The 17,329-nt window shown below is 43.4% G+C and overlaps 1 protein-coding gene across 4 annotated transcripts in view; it reads left to right on the top strand.

Moving 5' to 3' along the window:
- Nucleotides 1-17,329, top strand: part of COL4A5 (collagen type IV alpha 5 chain) — a 131,532-nt gene that overhangs the window by 55,338 nt on the left and 58,865 nt on the right. For all 4 annotated transcript variants that reach the window (XM_081897308.1, XM_081897307.1, XM_081897305.1 and 1 more), the window contains exons 4-18: nt 785-829; nt 2,718-2,762; nt 2,884-2,946; nt 4,897-4,950; nt 6,835-6,861; nt 9,113-9,193; nt 11,343-11,405; nt 12,443-12,478; nt 12,595-12,636; nt 12,747-12,839; nt 13,680-13,733; nt 13,825-13,881; nt 15,947-15,991; nt 16,079-16,132; nt 17,171-17,212. In XM_081897308.1, coding sequence (XP_081753434.1) covers nt 785-829; nt 2,718-2,762; nt 2,884-2,946; nt 4,897-4,950; nt 6,835-6,861; nt 9,113-9,193; nt 11,343-11,405; nt 12,443-12,478; nt 12,595-12,636; nt 12,747-12,839; nt 13,680-13,733; nt 13,825-13,881; nt 15,947-15,991; nt 16,079-16,132; nt 17,171-17,212 — 801 coding nt within the window. The remainder of the gene's footprint in view (nt 1-784; nt 830-2,717; nt 2,763-2,883; nt 2,947-4,896; nt 4,951-6,834; nt 6,862-9,112; nt 9,194-11,342; nt 11,406-12,442; nt 12,479-12,594; nt 12,637-12,746; nt 12,840-13,679; nt 13,734-13,824; nt 13,882-15,946; nt 15,992-16,078; nt 16,133-17,170; nt 17,213-17,329) is intronic.

Below are 17,329 nucleotides of genomic sequence, written 5' to 3'. Positions count from 1 at the left end.
TTTGTTGCTCCTGTTCTGTGGAACAGCTTCTACCTGAGATACTATAGGCCCCTACTATCTGCACTTTTTGTGGAGAATTGAATGCATTTTTGTTTTGAGAAGGTTTTCCAGCTTGGTGAAAAGATCTCTTATTTTGTAAACCTGACTTTTTATCCTCCCTTAAAAAAGAAGAAACTGTTTTTATGATATGTCTGCAAATTGCCTTGGTTGAACCTTGTATGTAAAAGGCAATTCAGGAATTAATTAAGCATAAATTCATTTGCTTGGGAACTTTCTGGATTTCTGTGTTTACATGCTTTTATTGTATTGGAAGTTGATTCTGACCATTTACATGGGAGTAAGATCCTTTGGTTTCAGTAGGATTTTCTTGCAAGTAAGTATGCTGACCTGAGACTTAAGAGCACCTTCATTTCTCTGGAATGGGGTGAGGAACTTTTGGCTCTCCACATGTTGCTGAAGTACAAGCAAGCATGGCCAATGGCCAGGAATGAGGGGGGCTGTTGTTCAGCAACATCTGGAGGGCCAAAGGTTCCCCACGCCTGATCTAGGATTTTCATAATGAACCTAGAAAAACTTCTGTGTGATTTGGGGGTGGGGCATGGAATTGAAATTTCCTGTTATGCAGCCAAGCTGTCTGTAATAATGCAAAAAGCACAAGCGTTGTTTTTGTAATTAAGGCTAAATGAAAAAGTGGATTTCAATGTCTGTCTTTGAATTCATGTTAACTCATTGCTCACTTTTCTCCTCCTCTTCTTTTCCCTGCCCCATGTTTTTCTTTTTCCAGGGGGATGATGGATTCCCAGGGCCACCTGGACCCAAAGGAATTAGAGTAAGTGATGTTTTAATTTTCTGAAATGCAGTTACTAGGGGGTGGAGAGCGGCAACAGGACGAGAGCAAAATAAGCAGTGGAGGCAAATGGGGTGCTGCCCCACTGACCACAGTCCACCCCCACCTAAGAGCCTTCTTACTGCCTGCCAGTGTAAGTGGCTGTCAGTTTCCTCCTCCTAAGTGTTGATCCTTTAAGAACTCAGCAGGATGGGAGAAGGATGGGAACAAAACAGAAATTAGTCTGTCATTGGCTGCTTTGCAAGTCATTGGCTTGGGCTCCACCCACCGTTGGTCTCTCTGCCTTCTGCCCCACCAACCCCAGTGGGTACCAAACACCACTGAAAGTAAGTGGTGTATTTTTGAGGCAATATGTGCCACGCTTTAAGCAAAACACAACAGCCAAAGCAATAATGTAGAGATGAGGAACCTTTCGCACTCTAGACGTCCGTCCCCCCCAAATCCCTGTTCATTGGCTGTGCTGACTGGGGCTGATGGGACTTGGAGTCCAGCAACATCTGGAGGGTCAAACCTTCCCCACACCTGTTGTAATGTGTGTCTCTGAATTTTGCTAAGAGCAGGTGACTGGCAGAGGCTCACCAGTGCCTTGGGGGTTCTTTGCAAACTTTTTATATTACAGGTACATTTCCCTACCCCACCCTGCATTTCCATAATACACATGTGTGCCCCTGGCATGTTTCTTATGGGTACATGCACCAGGCAGCAAGAATTCTCTTCAACACCATTGCTAGCTCCACAGAGGGCCTTGGGTACAATTCATTTAGTGGAGCCACTCCATGAATGGGCCTACATGCTGATAATGCAATTCATCCCTTTGAAACATAGAATGCTGCCTTGTAAAAGGTCAGACCATTGCGTTCAGTTAACTCAGTACAGTGGTACCTTGGGTTACAGACGCTTCAGGTTACAGACTCCGCTAACCCAGAAATAGTGCTTCAGGTTAAGAACTTTGCTTCAGGATGAGAACAGAAATCGTGCAGCAGCAGTGGGAGGCCCCATTAGCTAACGTGGTACCTCAGGTTAAGAACGGTATCAGGTGGAGTATGGTGGTTAATGGGTTAACCTTCTGAGTGTCCTGTACCTGGGAGGGGCTTCTACGGGAAGTTACGTAATTCCTTTGTCTGTGAAGTTAGTTTCACTTCTGCTCCGAGAGCGAGAGAAAGAGCAAGGATGTGTTCCAGCTCTGATGGAATTATTGCTATATTTTCTTGTAAATAAACACTGTTAGATAGAAGCACTGTTAGATAGAAGTGTTTGGACCTTTCTTCCTTCTTCTTCTCACACGAAGGCAGTATTGTCTACTCCAGGGTTCCCACACTTGGGTCCTCAGCTGTTGATCACAACTCCCATCCTCCCTAGCTAGCAGAACCAGTGGTCAGGGATGATGGAAACTGTAGTCCGAAAGCAGCTGGAGACCCAAGTTTGAGAAACCCTGGTCTACACTGATTGGCGGTGGCTCTCCAGGGTTTCAGGCAGAGAGTCTTCCCCAGCCCTACCTGGAGATGCCAGGGATAACTGTGGACCTTTTGTATGCAAAGCAGATGCTCTGCCACTCCGCTGCAGCCCTTCACCAGCCCATGAAGCTACCCAGAGCACCAGGTAAGTAAAGGGTCTCCTTGTTCCCTGTTGAAGAGGCTCTAGAGGTGGGGAACCTGGTGCTCTCTGGATGTTGCCGGACTACAATTCCCATCATCACACACCATGGGTCATGCTGGCTCAGACTGTTGGGAGTGGCTCCCCACCTCAACACACCAAACTAGCAATGCTTGTGCCTTACACACTTCCAGTTGTGGCTGATAACTCTTTTTGAAACTAACAGTTCCTTCATCCCTTTTATCTAAACATGAGTGTGGTTGTTTCTCATCTTCAGGGTCCTCCAGGTCTACCAGGGTTTCCGGGAACACCAGGACTTCCTGTAAGTAAGCTTTGCTTACAGCAATACTGAAATAACAATGGCAGAATTCACTGTTTTGTTCTGGAGCGTACACACTGTGTTGCTTGAATGTGATTGTGCTTCTTTCCTTTCCACTTTGCAGGGGCTACCAGGTCAGGATGGGGCTCCAGGACCTCCAGGTATCCCAGGATGCAATGGAACAAAGGTGGGACTGGTTCTGATGGAAATGCGTAGCTCTGCTGCACTCCCATCATCCCTGAACATTGGCCATGCTGGCTGGGGCTGATGGGAGTTGGAGTCTAATAACATCTGGAGAACATCATGTTGGCTGCCCCTGAGCTATATGTTTTCCATTCAGATATCTTATTTTTATTTATTTATTTATAGCATTTGTGTCTCCTGCTTTCCAGCCAAATAGGTTCCTTGAATGGCTTACAAGCAGTCAGTTCAAACAAGGCAGTCTCTGCCCACAGGCTTACATTCTAAAACAAAAAATGACACACAAGGAAATAGGGGCAGGGAGGGAAGAGGTAAAAATCAGACGCTGGCACCAGTTCTTAAAAAGTTTTTATAATGACCGGGTGGTACTGTCTAGGGGTAGTAGGTGCCTGAAGGAACTGGGCTTTCCTGTGAAGATTGAAGGCTACCATACTCAGCAGTAGGCATTAGGAAAGCACACTTATTTTCTGTGCCTTTGTCAGCATTGCAGATATAACTGCAAAATTAAAATAATTTGTGTGTGTTTGTGAGACAGTGGATATTTGGGGCTGGGTGTTCACCAGTACTGTATGTGGATGACACCCAGCTCTACCCCTCCTTCAAATCAGAACCTGTGAAGGTCCTGTGTGAGTGTCCAGAGGTGTTTGGAGGATGGATGGCAGCCAACAGATTGAGGTTGAATCCTGACAAGACAGAAGTACTGGTTTTGGGGAACAGGGGGTGGGTGGGTTTGGGGGACTCCCTGGTCTTGAATGGGGTAACTGTGCCCCTGAAGGACCAGGTGCGCAACCTGGGAGTCATTTTGGACTCAAAGCTGTCCTTGGAGGCGCAGGTCAATTCTGCATCAAGGGCAGCTGTCTACCAGCTCCATCTGGTACGCAGGCTGAGACCTACTTACGCACTGTCTTGCCAGAGTGGTACATGCTCTGTTATCTCCTCCTTGAATTACTGCAGTTTGCTCTACATGGGGCTACCTTTGAAGGTGACTAGGAAACTACAACTAATCCAGAATGTGGCAGCTAGACTGGTGACTGGGAGTGGCTACCGAGACCATATAACAATAGTCCTAAAGGATGTTCATTGGCTCCCAGTGCACAATTCAAAGTCCTGGTGATGACCTTTAAAGTTCTAAACGGCCTTGGCCCAGTATACCTGAAGGAGCGTTTCTACCCCCATCATTCAGCCCAGACACTGGGGTACTCCTCCAAGGATCTTCTGCTAGTTCCCTCACTATGAGGAATGAGGTTACAAGGAGGTAGGCAGAGGGCCTTTTCGGTAGTGGCGCCTGCCCTGTGGAACGCCCTCCCATCAGATGTCAAGGAAATAAACAACTATCTGACTTTTAGACGACATCTGAAGGCAGCCCTGTTTAGGGAAGTTTTTAATGTTTGATGTTTTATCATGTTTTTAATATTCTGCTGGGAGCAACCCACAGTGGCTGGGGAAACCCAGCCATATGGGTGGAATATAAATAAAATGTTGTTGTTGTTAATTTTGTGGGCCCTTGCATAAAATAAATCCCTCCAAGACTGCAAAGCTGCTTTTCCAGGCTGGATAGGTGCCCTGAACAGAAACATTCCAGTGGAAATATACTGCAAAATTTTGTTATAGGGCCCACACATGTGTGTGTGTCCACATCAGTATTGGTGTCCCAGCTGCATGGAAAGTGCATCAGTCTGTCATGGTCTTATGCAGTTTTCCTCCTTCCTTGGAGCGTCAGTCTTTTTCACATATATCAAATAAAAGTGATGCAATAAGAGAATATTGAGTATATGGGGGGGTCCTTCCTCATGTTTAAAAAGATCTGCTATAACCCCTGTTATAGCAGGGGGTGCAACACACCTGTCTCCTTTGCTCTTTCGTTTTATAGCAGCATGCATTTGGGCTTCCTGCTGTATTTGGTGATGCATTCAAATCTTTGTTCTGTCTTCTACAGGGAGAACGTGGCTACCCTGGCAGTCCAGGTTTCCCAGGTTTACAAGGCCCCCCTGTAAGTACAAGAAACTTCCTCCTGTAATTGCTATATGTGGTTGATTTTCAGCTGCTGTTTGAGGCTTTGAGGGGACTGTTTGACTGAGCTGGTTTGCACATAACACTAAGCCAAACTATGACTTTACAAATATGCAGGCTCCTGGAGAGGAAGAGTGTGGCCAGTTTGCTGCTCCTGCAATCCTGCACATCTGTGACCTGCCATGATTTGGCTTAGGGTGCTGTCTGAACCAGGACTTGTGGGTTGTCTTATAGAATGAACTCATAAATAAGGTTTGTTGTTGGGTTTATAGCTCATTATTTGTCTGGAGGAGGCAAACCATGAACCTGGATTTGGATGACACACTAAGGCAAACCATAGCTCTCAGCAGCACAGCCGCAGAAGGATGAGAGGAGGGGTGCACCAACTGTAATCTACCTTTCTACAAACCTTTGTGCACTTAGGTTCACACTAAACCATGGTTTGGCATAGGATGTCACCCAAACTTAGCTCACTGTATTTTGCTTCTGTGCTGTGTTTCTATGGATATTTTATTGTGAGCCTTAGGCTACAACCCTGTGTCCACTTTCCAGGGAGTAAGCCCCATTGAACTCAGAGGAACTAATTGTGTAACTTAATTTTTTAAAATTTTAAGTAAGTCCATCATGTGACATATCATATTAAAGCCCTTGAAGTTCTGAAGAGATTTGTGTTTTTAGTTTTGACATATCTCAATACTGGGCTGAGCTTCAAAGATTTTTGTGTAGTCCGGCAAGGCCAAAATTGTCATTTTATTTTTTGAAATTTCAAACCCTCATAACTCAAAAACAGGATGAGATGAAAAATTAAAATTTTAGATTTAAACTTAGTTTTGATCATTCAACAAGTGTACAAAATATTAAGAAAATTGGATGGCATGAGGTAAAAAAGTTGGATCGCTTGATATGGAATGACCCTTAGACCTGTGAAAGAAAGACACAGTAGATCTCTCCACAAGTTTCTATGAGTTTGAGGTGGCCTTCTCCATTGATCTTCATGGCACACAAATGAAATAAATCTGTTGGTTAGAGCATGGCGCTGACAACGCCAAGGCTGCAGGTTCAATCCTTGTATGGGAGAGCTGCATATTCCTGCATTGTAGGGGGTTGGACTAGATTATGCTCAAGATCCCTTCCAACTCTACCATTCTATGATTAAAAAAAAGGAGGGTTTGCTTAATCTCTGGCTGCTTTTGCTTTGCAGGTTAACTTTTCAGCCAGGGCAAGAGACCAACCTTGTGCACAGTCCTGTGGTAGTCCTGTAGCAGTGCGCCAATGTTTGGCAGTTTCTGGGCAAGCTGCCACCAAAAGAAACATTAACCGTTTTTATAACATAGTTGTTCATTCGACACAACTATAATTCCTAGCAAGGCTAAGTTTGTTCAGTTGTCAATTGTCATATTACAGATTGTTTTGATTTCTTTAAAGACAGCTGTACAAAACTTGTGCACCACGAGTTAGTGTTAACTCTACTTAGTCTGTTTTTATTGGATGATTGCACTGATGGTGGTAGTGTATTGTTTTGTTATGAGACCTCTCAAGTGTTTTATATATTAAAACTTCAGCATCCACCTCAGGGCAGAGAGACCTGTCTTTGAATTGTGCTCTTGTCCCACATAGTTTTGAGCCCTAAGAGTTGATAAAAAGAAGCTCCGTTTATGCTACAAGTGACTTATTAGAGGCAAACTCTCAAAGCTCCTTGAATCATGGTTTTCTTCTAATCTAAAGAGTACTTTTGACAGTATTCAAGTGTTTGACTCCACCTGTTGTATGTTTGAGTGAACTGCAATTTGAAGCAAGGAAGAAACTGCATTTGCTATCTAATAGAAGATTCATAATTCTTTTCTTCTACTCCCCCCCACTGCAGGGTCCCCCTGGCCTAATAGGGATGAAGGTAAGTTGCCATTTGAATGCACTGCTGATTCTCAAGCGTTCAACAATAACATTTGGTCTAGTTATGCATTTTATTGGCAGCTAGCAACTTTGAGAACTCATTCTTGTAGTTGAAAATGGGGGGGAAGGGAATGGGGCAAGGGAGATTGGCATGTCAGCATTGGGGGAAGTTCTTTCATTTACAGTGAGTGCCACCAGTAGGTACATCTCAGACTGAAGTGCACCAGAAAATTTAAGATATAAGGCTACAATTAAGATGATGCCGCAGCACTCTTTACTGAATTTATGGGGTGACCACAGTTTTGTTCAAAAGAGCTTATTACATGGGTGTTGGGCCACAACAATGATTTCTATAGTGCAAAATTATCACAGAACCTGAACTTAAAAAGGTAAAGGTAAAAGGGCCCCTGACCATTAGGTCCAGTCATGAACGACTCTGGGGTTGCGGCGCTCATCTCGTTTTGTTGGCTGAGGGAGCCGGCGTACAGCTTCCGGGTCATGTGGCCAGCATGACTAAGCCGCTTAAGCCGCTTCTGGCAAACCAGAGCAGCACACAGAAATGCCATTTACCTTCCTGCTGGAGTGGTACCTATTTATCTACTTGCACTTTGACGTGCTTTCGAACTGCTAGGTTGGCAGGAGCAGGGACTTAGCGAAGGGAGCTCACCCCGTCGCAGGGATTTGAACTGCCGACCTTCTGATTGGCAAGTCTTAGGCTCTGTGGTTTAACTCACAGCGCCACCCGCGTCCCATAATCTGAACTTAGCATTGCACAAAAGAATGTGTAACCAACATGGCCAATGCTCAGTGATGGAGGGAGATGCGGTGCAAAACTCACGGAAGGGATAATATTGGGGAAGGCTGTTTAGTTTGATGAGAATGAGCCACAGCAAGCCTTAGCCTCTTGCAAGGAGGATTTGGGAAGCTTTTGCTTCTGGTTGTGATAAACTGCAACTTTACAAAAGCTAAGAAAATGAATTTCAATAGGGACAAATGTAAGGTTCTTCACTTAGGCAGGAAGAACCAGATGCACAAATATCAGGTGGTGGACACCTGGCTTACCAGCAGTACATGTGAAAAGGATCTAGGGGTCTTGGTGGACCACAAGTTTAACATGAGTCAACAGTGTGAATCACTGTGTGATGCAGCAGCAAAAAAAAAAAAAAGCTAACACTATCCTAGGCTGCATCAAGAGAATTATATAGTGTCCACCTCAAGGGAAGTAATAGCAGCATTCTATTCTGCCTTGGTCAGACCACACCTGGAATTCTATGTCTAGTTCTGAGCACCACAAGTTAAGGGTGTTGACAAGCTGGAACATGTGCAAAGAAGGGCAAACAAGATGATCAAGAGCATGGAAAGCAAGGTTTATGAGGAACAGTTGAAGAAGCTGGGGAAGTTTAGCCTGGAAAAGAGGAGAGTGAGAGGAGATATGGTAGCCAAATTCAAATATCTCAAGGGCTGTCACATGGAAGAGGGAACAAACATGGGTTTTTCCCTTCTCTGGAGGGTAGGACTCGAACCAATAGCTCAAGTTACAAGAAAGGAGATTCTGACTAGGAGGTCAGGGAGAGCTTTTGGACAGTGGAACAATCTCCCTCGGGAGGTTGTGGACTCTCCTTCATTGGAGGTTTTTAAGCAGAGGTTGGATAGCCATCTGCCATGGGTGCTTTAGCTGACATTCCTGCATCACAGGGGGTTGGACTAGATGACCCTTGGAGTCCCTTCCAACTCTACAACTCTATGATTCTATATCATCTGAATTGGACAAATTGTGGTTGATCTTCATTATGATTTGTTTGAAACAAGCCAACTTCAATCTATGACTTTTGATGGTGGCTTGTTTCAGCAAACCATAGTTACGACTGACCACAATTTGGGATACAAATGTACGTTAACTAAACCATCTCTTCCATGTGACAGCAGCAGAGTAGGAGATGCGAGGGAAGAGGGTGCAAGCCTGAAGCTTGCTTCAGCTTGTTTTTGTCATACTGAACTATGGTTTAGCCACAACTTTCGAACACAACCCCTGTATACTTCAAATCATTGGACAGAAAAATATTATGAATGAGTTCCCACAGGGAAATTTCTAAGTTAAAAAAAATGGTTGGAAGGTTTCTTTTGCACAGTTAAGCTCCTATAAGAAAGAAATTGTCACTTTGAGACATAAATGTTTCCGATCTAGCTCTTTTATAATATGTTCGAGTATTCCTTTCTTACTCCAAATTCTTTTTTCTTTTTTTTCCTTTTAGGGGGAGCCAGGTGAGATACTGACATCTTTGCAGCCAGGACAAAAGGGTGATCAAGGATTTCCAGGACTACCAGGACTACCAGTAAGTTGATGATGTCACTTTATGATGTCTTGCCTGTGTAAAAAAAACACAAAGTAAGCGCCACAGCATTAATTGCATTTATGACAGTGTTAGTAATAAGTGCTGAATATTCAGAGCAATAAATACAGGTATAGGTTTTGTGTGTACTTTTGTGTGAACTTTTTGGGTACACATAATAAACTGAAATAATAACAGCCTTCAAACTACCATTAAACTCATTATTTTTAAAAAATATTTTTTATTAAGTACAAATTAGAAAACATAAACATTTACAACAAAAGAAAAAGAAAACACATAAACTCATTAATTGAATTGTTTGGTTATTTTTTATCTAATGATAACAAAATGATAGTACATCTTTTAACTTCTGCACAGATGATTGGTGGCTGTGAGAGAATCTCTGCAATTGCAGATAGGCTTATAAGAGTTGGGAGTTGGGACATAGTTTACACGGTTAAATTAACTAACATGGCAATGATCAGAAAGGGTAGACAACTGAGCAATGTCTTTATAGCAAAATACAGTATGTTATGTACTGGACTAACAAAGTTCTAGAAAAACATACTGTACTAGTTGTACATTATTCATTTATTGCAATTTATACTGTTCCATTTTACTTTGTAATATGTTTATGGTGTGTTAAAATTATCTGGGGACTGTTTTGAATGTAAAACCAAACTTTATGGGTCCCCAGGTTTACATTTTTCTATTACGTACTGTTTTGGAATCTGCTTTCAAGCTGCAGTTGTGTGAAGGAGCCACCAGGTGGCAGCTGGGAGCTACAGAAAGTCATCCATAGGGCTGTTTAACCAGAAAATCAGGCTCTTATTTAGATCAAAGTGTGTGTTGTAAGTGTGTTTATTGCCAAACTGGGGCTGTGCTGCAAACACTGTTGAGTTCATGGGCAGAAGAGAGTGCATGTTCAGAAATGGAGTTCACAGGTTTCTGTTCGGAAACGATGAAATCCAGGGAAGTTGGTTCCAAAAGAAAAAACAGCTTTGTTTGCAGTTTGTCCTAACAATTGCCTCACTCTTTCGTCCTGCTATCTGATTCTCTCACAGTTCCACAGTTTTGTGCCCAGCATCAGTACAAGCACATCAGGAAGCTCTGTTTGTCTCCCAGATCAGCGGCTTATTTTTAGTGGGTCTGTTCTTTGAATTGAGCAGGGGTCAAAACACCAGTGCAATTCGTTCGTTCCATTGATTTGTTTCTGTGTGAGCTGAAGACATCAAAGCCTTTCTAAACCTCTCCTCTCCAGTGTGAACAGCAATGTGGTGCAGTGAGAGTGTTGGGCATTGACACTGGGTGGCCAGGATTCAAATCCACACTCATCCATGAAGTTTACTGGGTGACATTGAGCCATTCATTATGCCTCAGCCTAACCTACCTTACAAGGTTGTGTTGAGGATAAACTTGGGAGGGGAAGAAGTGCTTACCCCACCCAAAGCTCCTTGGAGAGAGAGAAAAAAAGGGGGGGGGATATAAGGCAGTAAAATCTGTAACAGGACTGGGCGATACTTTGTCCACAACCAGTTTGAAGTCCATATCATGATATTGAGTTTCATAATTTTTGACCCCGCAGTATATTGTGAATCATGATGTGTGTGCTATGCAAAAATCATGATGCAGGAAAAACTGTGGAGCCAGCCAATGCTTCTACATACCTCCATCCTTATTTCAGACATCATGATATATCGATATATTGTGACAATTAGCTGGTGAAAACCAGATATCCCCCGGCCCTAATAAATAATAATAAATAAACCAGAGGCTCCCCTCCCTGAGGAGTGTGCTCTATGCCACCCTCTCCCTGCTACACAATAGAAACGCAGACATATGAGGAGCAAGCAGCTGAGGTTCCTAAGGGGAGAGCTCTGATGGAGCCATTATCACTGGTCACAATGGAAGGGAGGGAATTGTAAACACTGTTTTCTGAAATGCAAGTGAGAGATAGCTGCAGAAGTACATAGCAAGGGTAGGCAGCCCTCCAGAAGTTGATGGGACTTCAACTCCTGACCATTGGGAGTGCTTGCTGGGACTGGTGGGAATTGGATTTGGAAGGCAACAAGTCTCTGGCATCTGCCCTGGAGTTTGCTGTGGGTTTCCTCTTGCCCACAGTTTGACTCTTTCTTTTCTTCTCTTGTTCCAGGGCCCCGCAGGTCCCACTGGAGCACAGGGCCCTATTGGTCCTCCTGGGCCCCCAGGTTTGCTGGTACGTTTCCTTGATGACCTCCATCTGGCTTGCAGAATGAGTAGATGGTGGGAGAAAAGTGCTTGTAGCTGCCCAACCTGCAGTTTCAGAAGTGGTGGGGGCAAACAGGTTGCCCAGGTCTATGGCCTATGCCCCTTTCTCTTGTCCTGGTCATCACGACAGGTCCATGTTTGCATCAGGGTGAACTGTAACAGATGTCTGGGGATCATATTTGCAGAAAAATAGCTCCCACACTGTTATGTTATATGAGTATAATAAATACAGAATTTAGAATCCCACTTGCCTTCTTCCGAAACAGGCTAACCTTTCTCATATGCACATCACTTGCAAAGCATTCTAGTCTAGGGATCAAATATCAGTGGCACAATTCAAACCATGTTCTAAACTATGGCTGAAGGAATTGCTTGAACCAGGCCACTGAGATTTGATCTCTAGACAACTATGTTTCCTTTGCGGTGTATATATGTGATCAGGAGCAAGCTGTGGGCTCATGTTGCTCCCTTCCCAGATGTGGCTTGACTTTGAGTTTCTTGTTTAGTGCAAACCACAGTTTACCATGATATATGAATTAGCCAACTATGGTTCATGCTCACTCTCCAAACAGGAATGGGAAATGACACCTAAAAGTAGGTTTCAAATTGAAGTTTGGAAAGCAAGTGCAGTGTGGTGATTTGGATAACTTGACCCGCAATATCTCTTCCTGTTTTCCCTTGTGGTGGGGAAAACTGGGGAGATAAGTGGGTGTAATAAGTGCACCTCCTTTCCAAATGTTGCCTGTGAGTGGATGCAGCCCTCTCCTGGAGTACCCCTTTCTCTTCCATTACAATTAAGTATATTCCAAGTGATAAACCTGGGGTGGAGTTTTTCTTTTCTCCCCTTCCCCTTATTTATTTGTCACTATAAAAGAAAGGAAAGAAACAACAAATAAATAGCAACAACAGAGCCAATGCTCTGTTTCTCAGAAGGCCAGCATGGATTTATCTTGTGGGGTTACAGAAGTAGTCCTGGAGATTGACTGCCGTGTTTGTCATTTTCAGGGTCCTCCCGGCCCCCCAGGACTACCGGGTCCTAAGGTATAGTATATTTTAACAGTGTTTGTCCTTGTTTGGTTGTTTGCATTCAGTCTCATGTACTTAGGGTTTGTCGTCTTCTTCTTCTTCTTCTTCTTATCATTTCAAATTCCTTTTAGGGCAACATGGGCTTGAACTTCCAAGGGCCAAAAGGAGAAAAGGTAAGTGTGGGGCATGGAAGTGGAGATTTGATTCTGCTCATTCTTGGTACTGCTTCTATGAGAGTGGCCTAATGATGTTAACGTGCCTTGTTGTCTCCTGCGGGAATTAGGGTGAGCAGGGACTCCAAGGACCCCCGGGACCCCCAGGACAGCTTGGCGAACAGAAAAGAACAAATGATGTAGAGTTTCAGAAAGGTGATCAGGTAAGTGAGAGGAAGATGGTTCCACAGGCATTCTTCCTTCAGCCAACCTTCATGGGTGGCTCTGGTTTGCATCAGTGGGTCACACTGTACCACACTCCCCCATCCCATCCGGCTCATGGTCTGGAGGAGAGTGTTAATGCCCCTGCCTTCGCTGCCTGCCCCATTCGCTTGCACTTCCTCCAAACATACTTTGTGCAGCCCAAAATGCAGGCTAGACCACCTACTAACTCCTGTGATCTCTGCATCTGCAGCAGATCTGCATCTCTTGCCTGCAATAACAGCTACAAAGCAGAGGCGGGGCTGCTGCTACAATTGTTTTAACTGTTTTTAATTTTTTTAAATTTGGGTGGGGTTTTTGCTTGCTTTTGCTGTTGTCTTCTGCTGAGTGAGGGGAGAGGTGTATAAGGAAAGAGGGACACAGCCTGCCTCACATAGCAGATGCCTCTAAATTCTGCTGGAACATAATAAGACAATCAATCTAGCAGGATGCTCATAATTCAGCAGCGCAAATTATAACATGAGATAAAGAGGAGGAGAGAGGAAAATTTAGAACAAGAATGCACAGATAGGTTGGGAATAGAGAGGAAACCAGGGATAGGGGTGGAAGGGGAATATATGAAAATAAGTTTTCTTTCTTTTTTTCTTATCATTTTTTTTTATGCAGCAGTTGCCGTACTAATGTTAATATACCAATGAAGAACTGTAATAGAAAAGCAAATGAAAACAAATAAATCCTGCTGGGGCATTGTACCTTAGATGGGAGCGAAATATTAAGTCCTCAAGGGCAGTGATTTATTTTCAACTATATCGTCTTTCTCTCTCTTCCCCCATACTTGACAGGGCGTTCCAGGTGACCGAGGCCCCACAGGTCCCCCTGGGTTTCCAGGTCCTCCTGTAAGTCAGTTCCTTTCTGAGTCATTTTTGAAATCATAGCACTAACATCTTTGTTGTCCCGGGTGCTGACGCTGTGCTTCCTTTTTTCCAGGGTCTTCCCGGTGGTGGAAAAGGTGAAAAAGGTGAGCAAGGAGAACCAGGCAAAAGGGTAAGTAACTTCTTTGAACTCAACGTTTATCTTTCCAGACCTTGTATAACTTTGGGGATTCAGGTTGGGTCACCAAATACTGGGTAAGAAATTTTCCTTTCTCCTATGGTCCGCTAAGATAGTGGGTTGGTCAGTGGTTTTCCCTGGACAAGAAGGGCCTCATTGATGGCACACACCAGAATGCAGGTTTTTTATTCTGGGTTTAATTTAAACTGGACTGATTCCTGTTCTATCCTTGGAGTGGGCACTGGCAACTATTAACAGAGAAAAACCTGATCACCTGGGCCAGCAGATCGCACCCCTACAAAGGCTCATTATTTAGCGGAGCAGGGGGTGTTGATGCATGATTCATTGAGTGGCTGGGCCTACAGATAAACCACATCCAGTCATGGCAGACCAGAAGATGTAAATATATTTATTAATTTCATTTCCAAATCTCTCACCACGAAACATCCTCAGGTGATTTAACAATAAAACAGAAACAATAAAAAGTATATAAAAAGACAATTTCAAATCCAATAAATACAGAATGGGATAACAATCTCCACATAAAAGGATTGTTGAAGCATTCACAGAACTCACAGGCATTAGACGAAGCTTTTTGTTGTTTAGTCGTTTAGTCGTGTCCGACTCTTCGTGACCCCATGGACCAGAGAACGCCAGGCACCTCTGTCCTCCACTGCCTCCCGCAGTTTGGTCAAACTCACACGAAGCTTAGATATTTAAATTATAACAAGAAACCTTAACAGACTCACAAAACTGTCTCCCAAAGAGCTGAAATAGTAAGAAGTGGCTGCAAAGCCCATGTTTACAAAGCATTAACTTTACAAAACATGGAAACCACACTGTGAGCACTGGCTTTGCAACCACTCCTTAGAGTGTGGTTTCCATATGTTGTAAAGTTATTCCAAGGAATCTTTCATTTTTTTTCTCCTGAAGCGTGTTCATCAGCAATATTTTAATACATATTGACACAACCAGCTTTAGCCACTGTTAATTTATTTTCTTATCAGACACATGGTAGTAAGAAAATCTTAGAATCCCCCAAAAAACTGCTATCCTTGTGGATTCTGTCACCCGTCAAGGATGAGCTGTAAATTTAGCACATCTTAAGAATGCAAGTGATTTATTGTTCATAATTTCCATCCTAAAACCAACATGACAATCTTAATTCCTTTGTGGTGGGGAAGGTATATGGTAGCGCTGTGGGTGCCTTTTCTACAGCTCAGTGCGCAAGATGCCACTGTTTATATTCAAAACTCTTCTTTTCTTTTCTTTTCTTTTCTTTTCTTTTCTTTTCTTTTGGAGAAATTCACTAGGTCCCCCCTTGCCTTTTGTTTTTGTTGTTTTAGAAAGCCAGTCTTTTAATAATTTCTTTGGCCACACTATGCTTTCTACTTTATCAAAGGGACTTTGAGAATCGCCCCCTCCAAAAAAGATCTTCCTGTAATTTGCAGAAAAGGAAGATTGATAAATATTACAGAATCAGCCTGGGAGTATTTCCTTTTCTGAATTTTTAAAATTGAATTTTAATAACAAACAGTCTGCAAAAAGAAGAAATGAAAGAAAACATAGGTTGGTGTGGTTTTTTTTAAGGATAAGTTGTCACAGTTGCAAAGAAGAAGTAATACAGGGTACAGCTCTGTGATTTATGAAGCCAATAATAAGGCATACCAAGAGGAAAAGGAGGTGTGGTCTGAATTAAAACAATTACAAATTTTTATTTTGTAAAAATAAGATTAAAAAGACAACCCATTGTACTGTATTAAATCCAGAAACTCACATAGAGCCTAAGTTTGTTTGTCTGTTACATTGCTCTAAGAATTCATGCCATCATCTGTTTGCAGTGCTTTTTACTCCTGTCATTGTCAGCCTTGGTCCTTGTTTTAATTACCCATGCTTACTATGGGGGTTGCCTGCCTGTTGGTATTCTTCCGGAAAGTTGCGCTGGAGAGACATTTTTCATATTATCTTAGCAAGTGGTATGAACAGCGCAATGTCAGTAGCATATTTGTGCTTCCGAAACTGCTTGATTGCTTTTTCAATACACATTTGTATTTTAAAGGGGAAACCTGGCAAGGACGGAGAATCTGGACAACCTGGCTTGCCTGTGAGTCTATTACATTTTTCTTCCTTCTATAATGACCTTTCACAGTTTAAGTTTTTTGAAGATTGATTTCTTCCCTCTCCTTCATAGGGTTTGCCTGGAGGTCGTGGTATACCTGGTTTTCCAGGAAGAGATGGAGAGAAAGTGAGTATGTTTTGCAACATGGAAAGCTCATTTTATTTGTTTGTCTGAAGTATTTTCACCCCACTCTGGAGCCAAAAAGAACTCTTCTAGTTGGCTTGCAGTCTAAAATAGGCTCCCAAGGTGTGGTCCGGGGATCAGCAGTGGTTTGAAAGTTTTGTTCAGGTAGCTTGCAACAGCATCTCTCCAGAGTGGCTTCAGTGGCTACTTCGTCATTCCCAGGTCCTTGTGGTCTGTGTGGAAGGTTTGTGGGATGGACCAGAAATGACAGAGGGAGGCTCTGCCTTCTTCAGAGGAATAAAGCCATAGCTCGCAGAAAGTCAGGGGAAGGTCTCTAGGCTAAGTGGTCTGCCAAGAAGATCCTTGACTATTTTTGAATGGTCTGCAGAGGGCGGAAAGTTTGAGAACCAGTGATATAAAGGGCATGATACAAAATGAAAATTGGTTGATAGGGAGGAGGGGGGGAATGAATCCATTTCTTCGATGCAAAGTTCTTAAAATGGCAAGAAAACAACAGCAGTTCAAGGAGAAGAGGAGGTAAAAGTTACAGTGGTACCTCGGGTTACAGACGCTTCCGGTTACAGACGCCGCTAACCCAGAAATAGGCTAAGAACTTTGCTTCAGGATGAAAACAGAAATAGTGCTCTGGCGGCGCAGGAGGCCCCATTAGCTAAAGTGGTACCTCAGGTTAAGAACAGTTTCAAGAACGGACCTCCGGAACAAATTAAGTTCTTAACCCGGGTTACCACTGTACTGTGTTCTTAGCAAGCCAATGGAATGGCCCTGCCTCCCTTGGCTCTCTCTGTTTTGACGGAATAGCGTCATCTTAAGGAGACATGCCTTGGTAGCTCAGTCGGTGTTGTGGGTTCAAGCCCCATGTTGGGCAAAAGATTCCTGTATTGCAGGGGGTTGGACTAGATGACCCTTGTGGTCCCTTCCATCTCTATGATTCTGTGGGGGCTTGGTGGAGCTTGTTTCTTAGCAAAGTTAAGTGAGTGGCCCTGCTTCCCTATTAAACTTGCTGAATTTTGTTTTGGGCAGGGCAGTAAAGGTGACGCTGGTCTTCCTGGTCCTCCTGGACATGTAAGTTTCTGCCCATTCATTCTGTTTCCTCCCTCCCTTAAGTTCCCCTGTGGCATGTTGATTATGTTCATTTAATTCACTTACTTTTAATGTTTTGTGTTGTAATTGTAAAATGTT

The sequence above is a fragment of the Podarcis melisellensis genome (genome assembly GCF_964234715.1).
Source record: "Podarcis melisellensis genome assembly, chromosome: Z".
Taxonomy (NCBI): domain Eukaryota; kingdom Metazoa; phylum Chordata; class Lepidosauria; order Squamata; family Lacertidae; genus Podarcis; species Podarcis melisellensis.
This window is presented reverse-complemented; position numbering and strand designations above follow the sequence as displayed.